The sequence below is a fragment of the Tasmannia lanceolata genome, unplaced genomic scaffold (genome assembly GCF_043159265.1).
Source record: "Tasmannia lanceolata isolate RefF3 unplaced genomic scaffold, GAP_Taslan_0.1 ptg000015l, whole genome shotgun sequence".
Classification (NCBI taxonomy): Eukaryota; Viridiplantae; Streptophyta; class Magnoliopsida; order Canellales; family Winteraceae; genus Tasmannia; species Tasmannia lanceolata.
Window position 1 is genome coordinate 20,237,531 of NW_027518692.1, and position 22,077 is coordinate 20,259,607.

A 22,077-nucleotide genomic window follows, 5' to 3' on the forward strand; every position below is an offset into this window, starting at 1 on the left:
GAAGGGGACGGAGGTCGGTGTAAGTAGTGGAACCGAAACATCATCCGAAGATACCCTTGAAGTGGAACTCCATCAGAACATTAAGGCGTGCTTGCGATGCACAGATTCTGAGGTTGAGTCTGGAGGTGACAACATTGGCACTGAAATTGTGGCCATGGAACAGATGGGTGATGATTTGGGCATTCAATTAGACAGAATGTTCCTCTCTCCCACCAAATGATCTCTGATATTTTGGAAAGGGATGATCCCAAGTCTGCACCGCAAAAAAGCCGAGGTAGGGGATCGAGGGAGTTGAAGCAGCTGCTATTAGCACCGCAGATACTGGGGCATACAATCAGTTACTCATGAAGATTATTTTCTGGAACATTAGGGGATTGGGCTCGGAACGGAAAGTCATGGCGGTAAGGGACATATGTAATAGTAGAAGACCGGATACAATGAAGCACGGAAACGGGTACGGGGTACGGGTACGACACAATACGGGTACGTGGATACGTGATTTAAAAAAAAAACAGGATACGGGTACGTTGGGGGTACGCTGAATATAATATATTTTATATTTTTATATTTTATTATATATTTATAAAAATAAAAAATAAAATATTTTGTTAGAGAATTCAAACAATTTAATTGGAGAGCAATCAAATAACAATACAATCATCAAAATCTAATATTACTTCACCAAAATCTAATATTACTTCTAAGTTGTTAGTTTTTTAATTACGGGATATATATATTATAGATATTTTGATATATTCAACCCCCCTTTTGTTAATTGGGACAGCCCCTCTATTGTAAATCTGTAATTTTCGATTTAATTTGAACCAGGTGCGCACCTGATATGTACACAAACCTGGGTGTGTGCCCGGTACGCACCCAAAGAGTACCCAAGAGCACCCGCACCCGATACGCACCCGACACGGGTACGTGGGCCTCCGGAGAGTACCCGTGCTTCTTAGACCGGATTTCATTGTCATCAATGAATCTAAGATGCATGAGATTATCGAAGTTTTGATCAATAACTTATGGGGGAGAGACAATAGACAGTAGGTGGCGAAGATGGCTAGTGGATCGGCAGGTGGGATCATAGTAATATGGAGAGAAAATCTATTTACTATGGAGGAAAACGAAATTGGCAGGCACTCTATAACAATTTGTTTCAGATTGACTACATCCAATTGTTCTTTTCTCCTTACGGCGGTATACGGACCTTCGCGAGCTAGGTAAAGACGGTCTCTGTGGCCGGAATTGATGAACATCCGGCATCGATTTTCGGAACAGTGGATTGTTGGGGGAGACTTCAATACAATTAGATTTCCTGGGGAGAAGAACGTGGAAGGAAGAATCACTACCAGCATGAGGAGATTGTCTGACTTCATAACTCGGGAAGAACTTGTGGATCTTCCTTTGGAGGGATGTAGATTTACTTGGACAAACAACCAAGACAATCTCATATTACGCAGACTGGATAGGATATTAATCTCCAGAGAATGGGAGGAAAAATATCCTCGAATCTGTCAGCGAGCATTGCCCCGCCCAATCTTTGATCACCATCCTTTGCTACTTGAACTATCAGATTTCTCTGGTGGTCCCAAACCATTCAAAATGGATATGTCGTGGAGCGAAATGAAGGGGTTTGATGAAAATGTTGCACGCTGGTGGGGGGAAATGGATGTGTCGGGATGGAAGGGATTTATCTTAAAGCAGAAGATCAAAGGACTCAAGGGTAAGATTCGTGAGTGGGTTAAACTGGAAAGCATTGCCCACAATCAGCGAAAGGAGGAAATTTTGCTTACTCTGCAGAATCTGGATAGAATGGAAGAAGAAAATCGCTTGGGCTCTGAACTAAAGCAACAACGGGTGGACCTCAGAATGGAATATGAAGAGTATATTCGAAGAGAGGAGATTAGTTGGCGCCAAAAGTCCCGAGCCATATGGCTTAAAGAATGGGATGGTAACACAAATTTTTTTCACAGAATGGCGAACGAAAGACGGAGGATTAACAACATTAATAGCTTAATGGTCGAGGGCGTCCTAATTGAAGATCCGGATCAAATCAGAGATATATCTGTTGAGTTTTATAAGAAATTACACTCTCAAAAGTATAGATGGAGGCCGGGTATTGAAGGTCTACCCTTTAAATCAATCTCAATGGAGAGAAGGGCATCGCTTGAAAGACAATTCTCCCTAGAAGAAATTGAAGCAGCTCTGGGATCCATGGGGAAAGAAAAATCACCTGGATTCCCTATGGGTTTCTACCACAAATACTGGGATGTGATAAAAAATGATGTGATGGCCTTCATATCGGAATTCCATGAGCAGGGTGTCCTCAGTGAAGGGTGCAACTCTACTTTTATAACCCTTATACCAAAAAAGATGGGGGCTGTAGAATTGAAGGACTATCGCCTATTAGTCTGGTAAACGGGATGTACAAACTCTTAGCCAAGGTTCTTGCAAGGCGTATTTCTATGGTCATGGGGGAAATCATATCCAAATATCAGGGAGCATTTGTCACCAACCGCCAAATTCTCGACGGAATTTTAATCGCCAATGAAGTCCTTGATTCGGTTAAAAGAGCAGGGGATCGGGGGATAATTGTCCATGTGAATCTCGAAAAAGACCATCAACCTAATGTTGACACAAAGAAACATGGCTTTATCCCTTACTAATAAATCCCTAATCCACTATGACCAACTTCTCTATTATTAAGAAGCCAATATAAAGTAGCCAATCCATACCAGCCAATCCCCAATTACGAAGATGAGAAAGTAACATATTTATTGCTGGAATATTTTCCCTTAAAGAATGAACATAAAAGCTCATATACCTTTAGGTTGACAACCTCCAAGACACATCATACTCCAAAGTAATGATGATATCATCTCTAGCTGGAACATTTTCCCTTAAAAAAGAACATGAAAGCTGATATGGACACCTTAAGGTTGAGAAACTCTAAGACTTATTATCATACTCCAAAGTAATGATGAAATTCTTCGATGTTGTAAAAGAATATGATTGACAAAGAAATTAATAGGAGCAATGACAGGAAGGAAAGAAAATATCAAAAATGAAAATCATCCTTGCAATTGAGAAACCACAGAAAAAGAAAAAAAAATATAGCCAGATGTATATGGAAACAGAAGCTTGACTTGCACGCAGATAGACCAAATGGATTGGCAATCTCTGATGCAGGTTTTAGACATGAGTGAACTCATAACAACCACACTTGTCAGTGTTAGCAAGGATGACAGTTGGGTGTCCATGGAGACCATAATAATCTAAATTGAAACCTATGCACGGCAAACATAAAGTTTTAGACAAAGTTTTAGAAGTATTGTCTCGTTAGCTCTGATCCCATGAAAAACAAGTGATTTACAAAACGATGATGAACGTTCATGCCTAACCAAGAAAACAAACACAGTTTTTGAAGTGTCAACCAGGCATTGCTAATTGTTACACGGAGAGAATGAAGTAAACAACAAACAATAACTCCAGAAAAATGATAGGGTAACTGGTCTAACTCTAACAAGAAAAAATACAACCTATAATAAGGTACGCAGAAAGATTGGGAAATAGAGAGCCACTTCTTGGGTTCCATACCTAGTGTAAAATCAGAAGACAAACCTCTTATTATAAACTACAATAATATCCCCTGCCTTTCTTCTATGCAAGCATCCTCTGTTTCACAAACAAGCATCCACTGTTTCCCGAAATAGGGGCACTGTTCATCACCATCACAACTTTGCCCTACCGGTCTTCTCACTCCAAATTGGCGAACCCAATACATTGATTGTCTACACTGGCAAGATGCACAGGTTTTCTGAGAAATCAGAAACCTGAATTGCAAGATGCAATGGTGGGTGGTGAGAAGCAAGGTCAAATGGTGGTGGTGCGGGACAGTGAGTGTTTGGAAGAACAAGGAGAGAGAGAGAGAGAGAGAGAGAGAGAGAGAGAGAGAGAGAGAGAGAGAGAGAGAGAGAGAGAGTGGCACAAGAGCAATGGTAAGTGGTGGTAGTGGAGAGCGTCAGTGACATGGTCACTGGTCAGTGACTTAGTCATTTCACCAGTTTATAATGCAACCAGGTTGCAGGTTGCAGGTTTTTTACTGACACAGAGATGGTCAGTTACCCGTCTCAGTTACACAATCAGCTTCCGCAGAACCCATGACCGTGTGATAGAACTACAAGAGACACAAAAATAAATAACAAAGTAAATATAAGTGCTTAAAAGTTACCAGTTCCTTGAGTATACAAAAGGTCAAAGATCTAAGCTTGCAGATTCCAGCACTCCTGACCAGTGTTTAAAAACGTGGATGCGGCGTGGAACGCAGCCAAAGAAAATCCTAGTCGACTCGGGATGGTTGGGTACTCAGTTGACGGGGTCATAATTCGGAAGAGTCAAATTTTTATTAACTCTGTAGGGCAAAACATGGAACACGGCCAAGGTAAAAGGGAGTCGACTCAGGGAAGTCCAGGATGACGTAGGGGAGTTTTAAAACTATGCTCCTGATAGACTGACACTTGAGCACACCAACAAAATTTTAGAGATTGAAGGTTGACAATGCTGAGGGGCCATACAATTCCAGATTTTGATTTTCTAAAAGGCAAGATTGCAGTGTAATGATCTTTCAAAGGCTCCTAGTGTGCAGATTACCATGATCAAAAGATATGTAGTTGTTGTCATGTTTTTGGGTTAATGTTAAGACATAAGTTGTAATCGTGTAAAAGTAAGACTCTAGAACTGATACCTTCTAGCAATTGAAGAATCAATGAACAGTTTATGGCTTGCGCAGAGAAGCCTCCTTTTGGTGGAAGTTTTGCAATGTATTGGATCTACTTTTACCTGTTTCTCACTCTATTTCTTGGTTTCCAAAGGTTATTTTAAACAAAAAGTGAAAAAACTGATAGATGAATAAGAATTTACAGTTTCAAGGGTAAAATATCCAAACTTCAACTGTCCCAAAGATATTAGACGCAAACCAGTCAAAGAAGTATAAGCAGAAATTAGTAGATATTACAAAGACAATTCCAGTTTTATTCTCCCATTTGCCAATCCATTTTAGTTTGTTTTTAAACAATCAAAAGTCAAGACTTTCATGAGCAATGAAGGTGAGAGAGAGACTTCGGTAAACTAATAACCGGATGAAATGAGATGAAGCATACACATAAATCATTTTGACTGATAGTGGATTACTAAAAACATATTGGCTAAAATTGAGAAAATCACTGATGAATTAGAATTATATCCAAATTACTTCTAAATTAAACCCTTTTTTACAAAATAGTCGGTACCTGAAAGCTGCCATGAATTATGATTCTGACACTGAGCAGCAAAGCCAATTTAGTTAACAATGCATATTCTTCGGGAAATGATACCTACAGTCCCCTGTTTCAATAATGGAACTACTCTCTTTGTTTTACGCTTTTCTAGTTAGCTGTTGAAGGCTGTTACAGATTCCAAAGATCTAGTAACAGCCAATTAGAATAGTGTTTAAGAAGGTGGAGCAGGTGCAGGTGGAAAGTGAGGGGTGTCATTATCAAAACAAGGGAGTACAATAATCATTTCACTATTCTTCTCCATGCATTTGCCATAAAATAAGAAGCCCATTTTAGCCCATGGTGTGTGAACGAAATGATGAACTAGATATGAGATATTCCATTTAATCATCAGATATTTGAGACCACAGAATTCGCATGCATGAAAGCAAAGGAACACAGCAAAAGTTTAGGGTATTGGCATTTAAGAAATGTCATAAGATAGATAATCTCACTTGAGGTGGCCTCTTGTTTAAACGCAAGCCCACGGCTTCCAGCTCTTTCGTTAATATTTGGCGATGACCCTCACTCTGTAAGAACACAGTGATCAGGTGGAAATATAAAGTGCAGAATAAGATAGTAACACTTATAAATGTACAAACTGAAATGAAGCAAACTCCAGGTGAGCTGTAAGTTAAGGGCGCGTTTGGCTGCCAAAATTGTTTTTTCATGATAAATCGAGCATCTCCAAGTGGAGATGAGGGTGAAATCGCTAAAAATCAGGAAACACAATCACGGAAAATAGTGTCTCCGGTGATGAGAAGTTGCTAAACATCAGGAAAAGGTTGATCCGGTATTGAGTAGAGTTTTATGTTTCCTGATTTTTAGCAAATTCTCATCACCGGAGACACTAGTTTCCAGGTTTGTGTTTCCTGATTTTTAGCGATTTCACCCTCATCTCCACATGGAGATGCCCGATTTATCATGAGAAAACAATTCCAGGCAGCCAAACGTGCCCTAAAGGTGTTGCAAAAAGAGGGGAACTCATAAAGATCAAGCAAGATGCATATATTAAGATAAGTTTTGACAGTGATATAAATGTGAAACGAGTAGGTGTATAGTCATATAGACTACAACACCAAATATAAAGAACTTAGTCTAACAAATTTTACGGTAAAGTTGAACCCCCTCAAACTGACGTCATACAAAACAAACCATTATAACATATTATACCAGCAAATGAAGATGACACAGAAGATAATTATGACCAAATTGTCACTTATAAGTATCAGAGACGTGGAATACCAACACTTTTCATCAATGATACCTGTTGGATATTTTGTGGGGAAAAAAAGGAAAGGATGGAGACAGTATACGACTCATTCTTGCTCTACAAGACTACTACAAGATTCCATCAAAATTATATACAAGAAAACTTTCAGAACTAATAACCATCAATAAACGAAAATTGTCAAAACATGAGTCCAATCGATGACGAAAGACCAGCAACCAATATTACAGCTTTAGTACCTATGTATGAAATTTGACCTCTGAACGACCATATGAGAGAGATATGCCACTTGCATTTATAGTGTCCTAATATAATTTCAGTTACATGATTCTAAATATATGGAATTCCAGTCTTTGGTGTAAGCTCTATGTTGTGCACATGTCTCGTATCCTGGCAATGATACAACACCCTGACTAACTTTTTGATGAAGATAACATTTTATTAAATAAGAAGCAGTGCACTTCGAGGGGTAATGATTGCCCCATATATAATATGCCTCTAGAAACTCCTAATTTAGCTAGACGATTAGCCAAATCATTGGAATTTCTTGGAATGACAGAAAAAAAGAAAATACCAAACACACGCATATCATTTATTTCATCCATAAGATTAGCGAGTCTCCACGGACCGTCACTAATACTTTTCAGTTTTCACCCACAAGATAGTATTAGAGGAAATCGCTTTCGCCCACAAGACAGGACTCTGAAAAACTGGTTGAGCTGTGAAAATTTTAATTTATGGTTTCGTGCTGAAGAGTATTTCGGCAATTTCTTCATTTGTGGCATTAACATATGAGCCACGTTTTAGGGTTATGAGTTGTGAGGTTCTGTGAGTTTCCTTAACCGAAAGGAAAGAATGAGATTTTGTAACCCTAACTCGAACTAGTGAAACTCTTCTCCCGCGGACATAGGCACAATGCCGAACCACGTAAATCTTGTGTTCTTGCTTTGTAAGATTGTGTTTCTTGCATCTCTTCTTGTTGCTTGCTGCACATCATGTTTGATCCTAATTTGAAAGATCAGACATCTCTCGGTTTTCTACACTTTAAATTATGAAATAGAATAAAATCTTCAACAATTCAAAAACAAAAAAATAAAATAAAATCTTCAAGTAAAGATTTTTCTGAGAAGGCCAAATCACAAATGAATCAAAAATTAGACTCAAAAATCTGCAAACAAGTTTTCTCATTTAGTCGGTCCTTTGCCACAATTCTTTCCCCATTTTTTAAAAAATTCTTTCTCCATTTATCTAATTCAGAATCACCAAAGTAGATTTAGGACTATGACACTCAATAATTAAGCATTGATGCATAATAACTTTTTTCCGTAAGCAGTCTGATTTTGCATCAAGTCACATCTAACAGGGCACTACATGGATGTCCATCCTTCTCATTGCCCGAAACTCCCTACATCCCACAATGGACGTTCCTAGAAAATGTTTTCAATGCAAAACTGACTCCATCGGTCAAAGTTTAGGGTCCCTACATTCCAAAATGGAAGTTCCAATCTGTTACGGTACGAGAATCAGAGAACAACCCAAGGTAGATGACCTGGCTTCTATGTTACAGAACCAATACACCTAAAATACTTTCTACCATTTATTTTGCAAAAGAAAAGAAACAGCTTTGGTTTTCAAAATTCATGAAAGATGTTCATCATTTAAAAAAGTAGAAGCATTTTACTGTTTTTCATGAAATCCGTAGTTTGTTGTCATTTCCGGGACAGGTAGGAACTTAGTTTGAAATATAAATTATACTCAAAAGTATGATACAGTAATATTCGGTGCAAATATTAGCAAATGGGTAGAAGGACCAACAAGCATATTCAACATCATATAGAACATATACTTGTCTTTTAAGATGAACTATCTTGTACAGTATCTTATTTTCTAACAAGGAGCTTCGAAATAATAAGCATAGCGTAAGTATAGATTCCAGAAAGACAGAAATGAACTAAATATGTCTTTTAAGAAGAGCCCAATACATTGATTGTGCTTTTTCTCACACTGAGTAAGACAGAGGAAGAAAAAAATGAATAAAGATAAAGTGCAACATATCAATGCATGGGTTACGACGGCCTAAGAAAAACAACAAAAGAAAATACATTGCAAGCATATCAACTAATGATTTAAGAATACCTTTTTTACATGAATTTGAACCTCTATGTGAAAAAGCTCACTCTTGACAGAAATCATCATGGTCATCATAGTCAGTGTTAGGTAAAAATTAAAGCAAAAAGGATTATGCTTATGGGACATTGCAGATCATCAAAGTTTGGATCATGTAGTAGAAAAAAAATTTGTACCTAAGATGCATAGAACTTACTTTCGAGGCATCGAGAATCATCAACACAATGTCTGATGACTTTGAAACAGCAATGACCTGAGAGAATAAGCCTAACATCAAATACCAATTTTAAAGAAGTCTCTGAAACTGAAAGTACTAAGAAAACCTTGTTTCAGTATAAAGTGCAGAGGAAAAAAATGAAAATTGATGATTTGTAACTTGTGATCATTCTTTGCATGGCTTTTGTCATAGAAGAAGAAGAAGAAACAAACGAAGAATAAAAGAGGGAATTTAACGAACTTTGAGAATCAACCCCACGATTTCTAGCTTTTATAGATATGCTCCACGTCCTACAAACGTAAAAGATAACAATAGCTAAAGGAATTACACTCCAACATAAAATGTAAATAAACCTATACTAAACTCATAACACTCCCCCCTCAAGCTGGAGCACAGATATCATCAATGCCCATATTTGGGTCCGATTGGTCTGAAAAGGGTCAACTTGATTGAGTCACTAATCAATTCATCAAATTTTAAACCTTGAGAAAAATAAGTTTAACATTAGAGTACTTATTAGTAGGCCAATGGAAGGGGTCTTTAACATGACTATCTTATTGTTTTCATGAAATGTTAGTTTTTGTTTGAATGACTTGAACCATTTCTGTCTAGACTTCCTTCGGATGAATAGGTTTCTTAATGCGCAAAATGCAAATGTCACATCCTAATTGCCCTCAAAAGCTAAATGGTGGTAGCAAAGAGATCATGTCCAATGGCTGTGAGTATTTTTTTATTCAAGTGTTTTAAATAGGTGCAAGACCTTGTTTAGGGTTGGTGGTGCAAAAAGAGCTGATTCATTGAAGGAAAGGACTCTACTTATGGCATATACATTCCCTATGTCATTGCCAGCAACTGATTGAGGAGGCTTTCACAATACAACTCAACTCAACTCAACTAAGCCTTTGTCCCAAACTTGTTGGGGTAGGCTAGAAAATTTTCATGAATATGTGAAAGAATCTACCCGGCTCAAATTGACTAAGTCTAATCCTGACACTAGTTGGGTTCGTCTACATGGATCATTTTCTTCCATTCTCTCTTATCCAAGGTCATGTCCATTGTTATGTTCTTAGCCATCAAGTCTTTCCTCACTGTTTCTACCGAAGTTGGTTTCAGTCTGCCCCTACCTCTTTTACTCCATCAACTTGGCACGAGTCACTTCTTCTCACTCAAGCATCCAAAGGCCTATGTTGGATATGCGCGGTGCACTTTCATCTTCTCCTCAATTGGTGCCACCCCCAACCTTTTACAGATGTCTTCATTTTTAATTCTATCTAACTTTATGTGGCCGCACATCCATCTAAGCATCCGCATCTCCGCTACACTTATATTATGCACATGCTGCTTCTTGGTGGCCCCACATTCTAAGTCGTAGAACATGGTTGGCCTCACAGTTGTCTAATAAAACTTTCCCTTCAACATGGTAGGTATTTTACGGTCGCACAGAACCCTGAAGCCTACCTCCACTTCAACCAACCTGCTCTTATTCTGTGGTCAACATCCTCTTCAATCTCTCCTTCCTTACGTAGGATTGAACCAAGATAGCGAAAGATAACCTTCTTAGGTACCTCCTGTCCAGTCATATTTACTACATCCTCGCTCCGTCTCCTTACATTACTAAAGTTGCACTTCATATACTCCTTACATTACATTGTATTGTGGCTTTCACAATACAATGAGTTCAAATAGTTAAATTCTTTGTGGAAAGAGGTGGATATTTTATTCCACATAATTCCTCTCAGCAGCACTGACGTATGCTAACCTAATCAAATAGGTTAGTTAAGCTGCCTAAGCACAATGATGTGGTATCATTTATTTGATATTTTCTTGTATATCTCTAGCTGTGTTGCCTGGATTCTTTGCCCCTCTATGCCGAATCTGTGTTGACACGTCTCCACATGTGAATCGGACATGGATTCACGTGGGAGACATCTGGATTCTTGCCTTAGCCGTTTCCAACATGAATCCTATTTTTTCGGGCGAATCCGACTCATCATTGTCTCTTTTAAAATGCGAATCATGTATATTTTCCCTTTAAAATGTTTCCTTCTTAACTTTTTAGAACATCGACCCCCCTACCTCTTCTTCGACTCTCTTAATTATAACTCTATGGCCTCAACCCTTCATCCTCAAATTTTTCATATATATATATATATATATATATATATGGGGAAACGTTTTCTACGCGATATCTTAGATAAGTTATCTGAGCAAGAGCTTAAAAAATCATGTGGGCCCACATTGTTTGGATGATCCAAAGCATTCATTTGATAGGCCCTTACATAGATAGGGTGTGCCCAAAAAATCAGCTCCATAGGATCATCCTAACCCTTCGAGTTTTGGAGGTTAAAAATGGACAGATTTGTGGAGGTTTATACCCATCCACTTTAACCTCCACAAATCAAAGGGTTAGGATAATCTTGTGGAGCAGATTTTTTGTGCACACTCTATCTATCTTTGCACTATCCAAATGAATGCTTTCGATCATCCAAACAATGTGGGCCCACATGATTTTTTAAGCTCTTGCTCAGATAACTTATCTGAGGTATCACGCAGAAAACGTTTCCCCAACCCATGATTTTTTAAGCTCTTGCTCAGATAAGTTATCTGAGCAAGAGCTCAAAAAACATATGGGCCCACATTGTTTGGATGATCCAAAGCATTCCTTTGATAGGCCCTTACATAGATAGGGTGTGCCCAAAAAATCAGCTCCATAGGATCATCCTAACCCTTCGAGTTTTGGAGGTTAAAAATGGACAGATTTGTGGAGGTTTATACCCATCCACTTTAACCTCCACAAATCAAAGGGTTAGGATAATCTTGTGGAGCAGATTTTTTGTGCACACTCTATCTATCTTTGCACTATCCAAATGAATGCTTTGGATCATCCAAACAATGTGGGCCCATATGTTTTTTGAGCTCTTGCTCAAATAACTTATCTGAGGTATCGTGCAGAAAACGTTTCCCCTATATATATATATATATATATATGAGAAAACGGTTCCTACACATGTGTAGAGAGTTCTCTACACACTAGCTTAAAATACAGTGGGGGCCCACATTGTTTGGGTGATCCAAGCCATCCATTTTAAAGGCCCTCACATAGATAGGGTGTCTACAAAAAATCAGATCCATAGGATCATCCCAACCCTACGATTTGTGGAGGTAAAATGGATGTCTTTAAACCTTCACAAATTAGTCCATTTTTTGCCTCCACAGTTCGAATGGTTAGGATGATCCTATGGATCTGATTTTTTGTGGACACCCTATCTATGTGAGGGCCTTAAAAATGAATGGTTTGGATCACCCAAATAATGTGGCCCCCACTGTATTTTAAGCTAGTGTGTAGATAACTTATCTACACATATGTGTAGGAACCGTTCTCTCTCTCTCTCTCTCTCTCTCTCTCTCTCTCTCTCTCTCTCTCTCTCTCTATATATATATATATATATATATATATATATATATATATATATATATATATATATAATTTTAATTTTTAATTTTTAATTTTTAAAATTTTATATTATTTAAAAATTACCGAATCCACGAATCCTACTTTTTGGGGTTTGCCAAATCCGACACCTCGAATCCGTGTCGGGTCCCGACACACGAATCCAAATCCATGCAACACAAATCTGTAGCAATTTTGGTTCTTTTTGTATAAAATTCTCAAGAAAAAAGGGGACGAAATGGAATGAACTTATAATTTTAACTTCACTTGGGTAAGTTCTAGAGGGAAAGGGAAGGGATGTTAAAACTCCCACTCTAATTGATTCTACAAACTCCACCTTTAATTCATGTGATCTAAAAAAGTTCTCTGTAAAGATTTATTTTGTAATATGAATAGCCATAACAGATATTATTTATTTAACTTTTGGCTTAAAATGGCAGTTCCATTTCATTTTTGGATAATTTGAGGAATTACACCACCTCCAAGAGCCTCTTCAATGATCGTTAACTTCTTTCATCTGTGAAAGGAAAACAGGCAACAAGCCGCAGTTGCTTGTGCATTTGGTGACAATAGATGCAAGATAGATAGTTGTACAATAATTGCTAGATAACAAAGAACCATTAGTTTTGAGAAGTGTCTCCCATACATTGTAATCCTTAAGGACCTTAGCTAGAAAAACATATGTACACACATCTATGACCAATAAATGGGTAGCAATAGCATCACATCAAGGAGAAAGAGATGAAACTTCGGAAGTTTACCTGCCTACCACGTCCCTTGCCTTCAGAAGCGCCTTCAATGATTCCAGGAAGGTCGAGAAGTTGAATCTTAGTGTCATTGTAATGAATAATTCCAGGAATGCAGGTAAGTGTGGTGAATTCATAGGAAGCAGCTTCTGAGTGGGTCCCCGTTAATAGAGTTAAAAGTGTTGACTTCCCCACACTAACAACAACAACATATACATTCAGTAGTTGGAAAGGTAAAGCATTATGCTGAAAGCACTGAAATGTCTTCCACAGATCAAAATATGAAATTCAAGTTATGATAGAGGCAACTGACTGTAGTGATCATTGTAACAAGAAAGGAAAACTGAACAAAACCATTTTACGGGTACTCCAAACTTTCATTGCCAGCCCTCCAAAATCCAAGTGAATTTGTGGTTTTACATTTTAGACCAGAGTTGTCTTGACGGCAATAAGGGAAAGTATACGCATGTATAAATACAAATTAATGTAACTGCATCAACCAAAATATCAAAAATTAGATGATAGTTACTAATTTAGTATCATAGTTTAACTTTACATCTTAGAAGGAGCAACTCATCAACTAGCTACCACCCATGGTAATAATGAAGTTGTGTAACTTGCTGTGGCTGGTGACTTCTTCTTGCTGTGTGAGAATGTAAAAGATGAATGATGGTAAAACTTTAAAGACAATTACCGCAATTCCCAAAAGGATATTTTCAGTCGGCACTATGTTATTAAACTTTATGTGTTGGAAATGAGATTAGGGTTCGAAAGAGAGGAAGAAAGAAGAGGCGTGAAGGATGGAGAGTCTCTACTAGGGAGCTCCCATGTAAAATGATGTATATATAAGGCCCAACTAGGGCAACCAATGTACAAAGACGGCAATACCCCTAACTACTACAAATAATGTCTAAACTACCCTAATACATGTTATTCAACACTCCCCCTCAAGTTGGAGTGTATATACTATGAACTCCATCTTGCTACAAAGAACTACAACAGCTAAAAAATACAACAAAAAGGACCATTCATCAAAAACGTACAATAAGCCCATACACAAATCCAGCTTGGTATAACATTCCTCAAGCTAGTGTGGTGAATACATAATGAAAGCATAATACTAAAAAGGACAGCAGGAGCCACAATAAACAACATCGAAATCAATTGCCATAAAAAAGAGCAGCTCCCATGAAGTAGCACAATAGTGAGAGAGATCAAATAGGGCCGCCCTCTGAATGAGAGCACAGCGAACAAATCCGCATATCATGAGCAATGGAGACACCATGGCAGAAACAGCTACGATCCAACAAGCAAAAGGGGCACACCAAAGGTGCTCACAGTGAACATCGGCGAAGCAGCATAATGCTAAGTGAAGAGGATAACAACCGATGAGGAAACTATCAGAGACAAGGTCAACGGGGACATCGTCGCCTGGTGAGAAGGGATAGAGAGAGAAAAAGGATAACCAACCAACGATGGGGAAACCATCGTCTGGAAACTAGTTCAGCGGCATGAACATCGTTGCCTGAAAAGAGCTCTTCCGGAAAAGAGAGGTCAACGGGAAAAAACCGTCGACGTAAGAGAGCCGACCAACGAATGGATATGGAAGCCATCGCGCAGAAAATGAGGGAGAAGATAAAACCAACCAACGATGGGAAAACCATCGCCTGAAGACAAGGTCGACGACATGAACATCGTCGCCTGAAAATGAGCTGACCAACGATGGGGACACTATCGCCCATAAAAAAGAGGATAGGGCATAAAGCCGAGAAGACATCAAGACTGACTAAGGAGCAGAACAACACTCCCCCTTCGGGCGAATCTAATAGAGCCCGAAGATGACAAGACAAGGAGGACAATCAAGACAACACAAAGAAATAAGGCATAAAGCCGGACAACATGAAGAGACATGAAAACAAGACAACACTCCCTCGAAAAGACAATACTAAGACAACATTAACAAGAAGACAACACTAACGCTCCCCCTCAAGAGAAGACAACATGGAGGACAACATAAAGAGAAATAACAACACTTCCTCGAGAAGACAACACACACCACGAAAAGGACAGCCCCAAGACAATACGAAGGAAAAGACAATGACAACACTTCCCCTCAAGTCAACAAAAAAGAAGACAAACAAGGCACTACACCTCCTCGGACATTTCATTGAACACTTGGTGTGCGCCTTGAATAACAACTCAAAGGAAGAGAACATAAAGAGATTTGGAGGGAGTTTGGGTGTATTGAGAGCCATTTGGCGAAGCCAAATGGGATGGTGGTGAGAAAGTATGGTCCATAAGGGGATTTGGAATTGTGAGTTGAGATTGAGAGTATTGAGTGGAGAGCCAAAAAGGGATTTGGGGAGAAGATTTCTCCCAAATGAATTCAAAGGGAGAGAAAGAGAAGATTTGGGGTTTGGGTGTCGTGGATGGAGATTTGTTGTGAGTGGAGGAGAACCCAAAAATGGGTTTACAGCAAAGAGGAAATAAAACCGAGAGTTTTTTTTTGTGTTTTGGGTGTTTACGGAGAAGGAGGGGTTTGCCGAGAGAGAAAACTGAAGGATGAGGGAGAGAGATGTGAGTTAGCGCAAGGGAGGAAAGAAAACGGAAAACCCAAGCAGGGTTTGCGTAGAGAGAGATGGATTTGTTTTTTTTTTTTTTTTTTTGGTTTGGTTTGTGTTGAGAATAGGGTTTTATGGTAAAACTTGATGGGGATTCTCTAATTTTCTTTTTTTTGTGTGTGTGTGTGGTTGAGATTTAAGGCAAAGAGAGATATTAGAGAGGGAGAGAGAGAACAGGAGAGATATGGAGTTGAGAGAGAATGATTTCTGAAAATTGAAACCCTAAAAATGGGTTTTACGGGAAAAAAAAGGAAAGAGAGGGATTTTCGAGAGTTAGATAGAGATTTTCCGGATCTTTAGCGGAGGGGAGAGAGATTTTAGGGATTTAGAAATGGGTTGGGCAAAAAACAGAAAAGAAAAAACCAAAATGGTCTTGTCACAAATGCGCACAGAGAGAACGGAGAGAAATATGGAGAGTTTTTTTTTTAGGGGAGAGATTTTTGAAAATGAAAAACAGAGTGCAAGAGATTGAAACAAAAAAAAAAAAAAAAAGAGGAGAAAAATAATGGAGAGATATGAAAGACAGATTACATGGAAAATGGCGTGAAAACTCTTCTTCTTTTCCTTTCCCTAGGATCTTTGCTCTGATACCATGTTAGAAATGAGATTAGGGTTAGAAAGAGAGGAAGAAGAAGGGGAGTGAAGGATGGAGAGTCTCCACTAGGGAGCTCCCATGTTAAATGATGCATATATAAGGACCACCAAGGGCAACTAATGTACAAAGACTGCAATAGCCCTAACTACTACATGTAATGTCTAAACTACCCTAATACATGTTATTCAACAATGTGTAACAATCACATAACATAGAAAGGGAAACTAAATAAACACCCTTTTTAGACAAATTCTAAAACCACACTCATTACAGACATTATTCCAAACCCACCCTTCTATTCAAATAGATGTTTGCTCTTTACACGTGTGGCTGAAATACGTCCATTGCAAACCCACCCTTACCTCTTTGTTCATATGGCTTTTTTCTCTCTTCACATTTTTATTCTTTATCTTGCTCTCTCCACAGCTCCAACTGGAACTCCCGTTGAAGATCTGAGCCGCCTATTGTGAGCATTTTAATATTAACTTATCAGATATAAAGCATAAGGATCATCAACAGCTTCTCGTACATCATTACCAAGGCCAAAGACAGTTCAATAATCAAAATCAAATGAGAATAACCCTGATTTTTCTATTATTCCATGTAATTGATCATGTTTTTGAGATGTTCATTTCGTTTTCCTCATTGACCACTTCTCTTCTCTTCTTAGAAGCATTGAAAATCCCATTTTCAGAGCATACCAGTCTGGAGAAATTGTTTAATGAAATGTCAAGAACTCAAGATCGGTGATTACTGGAAAATGAGAAGAGTTGTTCAAGGTAATAGTAGAGATGTCTAAGTCTTTTAAGGAGTGGACAACAGAGATCAATTTGAATCTCACAGATATCGTAATTTGCTAATCCGACAGTAATCTCACATTATTACATGAGAGGTCTAAAACTAATGATTTAAGAAACCATCAAAACAAGTCATGAAACTAATGTTTAAGAAATTTCTTAACTCAAAGCAACTAGAAATTGACATCCCTCTCAATTTCAAATTTGACACTTCCTGTTGTAAGATTGAAAAATCTATACAACTATCATTGGAGCTTATTCGTTTTATAGAGGAATTTCTGAAGTTTCCACTGATGGTAATGAACAGCGGAACTTTGAATTTGGAGGGGGGTCTAAAGGTGCTTGATACCAGCTTTTGAGTTGTAGTATTGCAAGGAGGAGAAAAATAAGGGAGCAAGAGAAATGGTCATAGGTTGAGGAAAGGGTAATACACGTGGTTAACAGAACTGAAAACAAACGTGAAAAGCGATGCGAGAAGCAGTTGAATGAAACACAGGTTCGAGAGTTAGAAAAGTCAGGTAGTGTGAGCGAGGAAGCGAAAGCAATAGGGGAGTAGGAAGCAAAAGGGGAAGAACGAAGAAGGTGCCATCACCAAATGCACATGTATTGGCATCTTTGCTCTTTCTATGTTGGTCTGTCAATAGGGGTTTCTAACATAATTATATCAAATAAAGTTATGTTATTAGAACCGTTATGTTATATAATTAAGAATATGAAAAGAATAGAGAGACGAAAAACTGAAAAAGAAACTAAAGAGGAAGAAGAAAGAAAAACATTTGACTACTTAGAGGTTTTAGAAGAGAATAAAAAAGAAGTAATGGAGCAAAATGTACGACGGAAGAAATAAAAAGTCAGAAAGCAGTCATATTTCTCCCTTCTTTTTTCCTTTCCTCACTAATAATAACTCGGAGAAAAGAATGGCCAATTGAATCAATCACTAGCAGCAATAGTGCCAAACTATATACCACGTCATTTCCAAAGAAAAGAAAATATTTCAATTCCAGGATACAAAAAATGAGGCTGGTTATTTCTCCCTCTCTCTCTCTCTCTAGAAAAAAAGATGAAACATGGTGAAAAGAAGAAAAAGGATAACTCTAAAGAGAGAGGGGGCAGAGAATAGGAGGAAAGAAAAGTAGAATGGAGTCATATGTGCGGAAAAACATAGCTCCTTTCTTTTTCCTTCTTTGCCAGTCATTCATCGTGCCTTCCATGGTCATGGTTGAGATACTCAAGATAGCCAGAGAGAAGCATGCATCGGTTACTATTTATTTTACACAGAGAGAGGAGCAGGTAACCGGCCCACTATCTAGATGAATTTGTATTTTTATGTGCTTTTTCAAATTTTTATTTTTAATTTCAAGATTCTTCTTAGCCATATGTTTTAAGATAATTAACTTCAGATGGATTTTAATGAAATGTAATAGTTAGGCTTTACCTTCTATAGGAAAGATAAAGAAGTGAGGTACGATTGTACGAAGCAAGCTTCTGTGTAGGGGGAAGCAAGCTTCTGTGTAGGGGGAAGTGAGTTCCGCATAAAAGGAAATGAGCTTTACCGTTAGAAAGTGTGATTCCCATGACTCGGTCCAATAATGGGAAAATGTGCTTCTGTGTAATTTCAAAAGTGAGACAAATTTTCATCTGAAGCGCCACTTCTTGAAAGCAACCTTCTTACCCAATAGGGACACTTTGTATAACTATGGGTAAAACCAAATTTGCCAAGGAGGGAAGCAAACGCGAGGCGTGAGGGCTTTGACAAAAAAAAGAAAGTGGGAAAAAGATAACATTAAGGAAGTGATAGGAAGAGCCAAGAGGAAGCATGTGGAAAGCACCACATAAAGTGAACATGAGGTGTGGAGGCATCATTAGAAGCAAACAAGAGGCATTTAGGAAAAGACATGTGTTAACTTACCAACTTCTCCAAAAGCTTAAGCTGTTGGAGAAAGGCGTTATTTATCTTTTACACTTTAACACTCCCCCGCACGTGTGGCCTACTCGGCAAACACGTGCAACATGTGGTCCCACTTTGGGCTGACCATAGCATGTGGATTTTTGCTATCCAGGAGGTTTGAACTCGAGACATTTGGCCCTGATACCATGTTAACTTACCAACTTCTCCAAAAGCTTAAGCTGTTGGAGAAAGGCGTTATTTATCTTTTATAATTTAACAACATGCTTATAGTAGTTCAAGCATGGAGAGTGAATGTAGGTTACAATTACAAGTTTTAGGGATTTATTGTTTTATTTTGATATTTTAGCCATTGTGAATTAACTCTATTCCCAAAATTTTGATGCAAGTGAACAACTCGAAATCCAATTCCGTCTGTGTTTTTTACAGCCCAGTCCCAAGCAAGGATAAAGGAGGAGAGTTGGCGTCAGGTTGGCAACCGGCCGTAAACTTTGCCACTCTTCTATGAAAGACTAAGCTAACTTCTTGATTAGGTAGTTAATGGAGAGATTTAGAGAAAATAAAAATGACCTTCATATGGTTTTCATTGATTTTGAGAAAGCGTATGATAGGGTTCCAAGGAGTGTAATGTGGTGGGTTCTTGAAAGGAAAAAAGTGCCTACTAAATATGTTGATGTGATTAACGATATGTACAATGGAGCAGTAACTAGTGTCAGAACTACGGATGGCACGTTTAGTGAGTTTCCAATTACAATAGGATTGCACCAAGGATCAACTCTAAGCCCTTATCTTTTTATGCTAGTTATGGACAAACTTACGGAGGGTATCCAGAATGAGGTGCCGTGGTGTATGTTATTATTTGCAGATGACATAGTATTAATTGACGAAACCAAAGCAGGACTTAATGCTAAGTTAGAGTTATGGAGAACTACTTTTGAATCCAAAGGTTTTAGACTGAGTAGGACTAAGACAGAGTATATGGAGTGCAACTTTAGTAATGTAAGGAGGCGCGGCGAGGATGTAGTAAATATGATCGGACAGGAGGTACCTAAGAGGGATATCTTTCGCTATCTTGGTTCAATCCTACATAAGGAGAGATTGAAGAGGATGATAGACACGGAATAAGAGCAGGTTGGTTCAAGTGGAAGCACGCTTCAGGAGTTCTGTGCGACTGTTAAATACCTACAAAGTTGAAGGGAAAGCTTTATAAGACAATTTTGAGGCCAGCCATATTGTACGACTCATAATGTTCGGCCACCAAGAAGCAGCATGTGCATAAGATGAGTGTAGCGGAGATGTGAATGCTTAGATGGATGTGGAGTCACACAAGGTTAGATAGAATTAAAAATGTAGATATCTGTAAAAAGGTGGGGTGGCACCAATTGAGGAGAAAGTGAGAGCACCACTTAAGATGGTTTGGGCATATCCAACGTAAGCCTTTGGATACTCCAGTGAGAAGAAGTGACTCGTGCCAAGTTGATGTAGTAAAAAGAGGAGGGGCAGACCGAAAACAACTTGGTTAGAAACAGTTAGGAAAGACTTGATGGCTAGGTACATAACAGAGAACATGACCTTGGATAGAGAAAATGGAAGAAAATGATTCATGTAGACGAACCCAACTAGTGTCAGGATTAGACTTAGTCAGTTTGAGCCGGGTAGATTCTTTCACCTTCTCCATGAAAATTTTCTAAGGGGATTTATTAGCCGACACCAACTAGTTTGGGACAAAGGCTTAGTTGAGTTGAGTTGAACAACTAGAAATCCACCAAAAGTAGAAAACTTGGTAGAGAATTGAACAATCATACAAACAATCCAATAGAACTTCACAAAATACACTAGAGAGAGACCAAATGGAAATAGATTTTATTAGAACATGACCAAAAGAACGTAAAACCCAAAACCCCAAAAGAGAAAATTCGGCGTTGTTAATTAACCTCTTGAAAAGTACATCAAAGCATCATATACAAAGGCCCAAAACACCTTAAAACCATAGTTGAATCCTACCCATTGGCATATGCTCAATTTCAGCCCTTGATTCTAGAGCAGCCCAAAATAAAAATTAAAAAAAAAGTGTCTTACAAGTTGTCCTAAAAATATTATTCACATTTTCTTTCCACAAGACCCCACCAAACCTACTCAAACTTTGTCTAATAAATAAAAAATCAATATAAATTATCATAAATTATAAGTTTTCTAATTTTCATGACAAATGAAGCTCTATAGGACCGCTACTAACCTCAGCATGACGTATTCATTCCCTCAGGCCTACTTTTGGACCGTGATCTACCCTCTTCTCTCAAATTATCATTGTTGAATAATGTAGTTTTTCATGAACTTTGCTTGCATTGGTTTCCACTAGGTTGGAGAAAACACGCTTTCGAGTTTGCATCTTTGAATGCCAATATCATATGTTAGTCTAACTTTTGTAAGTCCTCTTGAAAAAACAGACTTCGATATTGCAAATCTCTCAAGGTTACATCAACCAAGCATAACTAGAATGTGATCAATTTTGAATTTTCCTTCAAGCTTTACTTTGCCGGTCAATAACAAAAAATCAAATCTCAAATTTCACTTCTTTTTTGTACTTGGATTCAATAGAAAACGAAATTAAGCAGTGAGTACTAACAATTACCTCACTTCATTTCATGAAGCAATGTATCGTGTGCATTTGACGATGCTTTTCTACTTTCATATGTAATTTACCTACCGTATCGATCGACATGATGTTTTCATTGGATCATCCATCAATGATAAGATTATATAGTTTTTCTCCCGCGGTAAACCTTATTTGAGAAACGTTAGACCATTGTCATGCCTCTTCATTGAGGACTTTTAGAGATGATAATAATGTCTTTTTAATCAATAAATGCTATCTGCCTTGATCTTTGGGAAGAGAGTCATGTAATCTATGATCATCATGTAGAGAAACTTCTACATGCAATTAATTACAAAATTCATATACTTTTAGCTTTTCTCTAGGTGCCGATTCTATTCGTGTGCTCGAGAAAATGACCCTCATCATAATTCCATTTTTTATCTCGATCATTATGGTCTCAACCTCAAACTTCACC

At 38.2% G+C, this 22,077-nt stretch overlaps 1 protein-coding gene across 2 annotated transcripts in view; it reads right to left on the minus strand.

Moving 5' to 3' along the window:
• LOC143893123 (developmentally-regulated G-protein 1) overlaps nt 1-22,077 on the minus strand; it is a 43,501-nt gene that overhangs the window by 9,904 nt on the left and 11,520 nt on the right. For both annotated transcript variants that reach the window (XM_077398103.1, XM_077398102.1), the window contains exons 5-7: nt 13,103-13,283; nt 8,870-8,926; nt 5,771-5,845 (exon numbers count right to left, since the gene is read on the minus strand). In XM_077398103.1, coding sequence (XP_077254218.1) covers nt 5,771-5,845; nt 8,870-8,926; nt 13,103-13,283 — 313 coding nt within the window. The remainder of the gene's footprint in view (nt 1-5,770; nt 5,846-8,869; nt 8,927-13,102; nt 13,284-22,077) is intronic.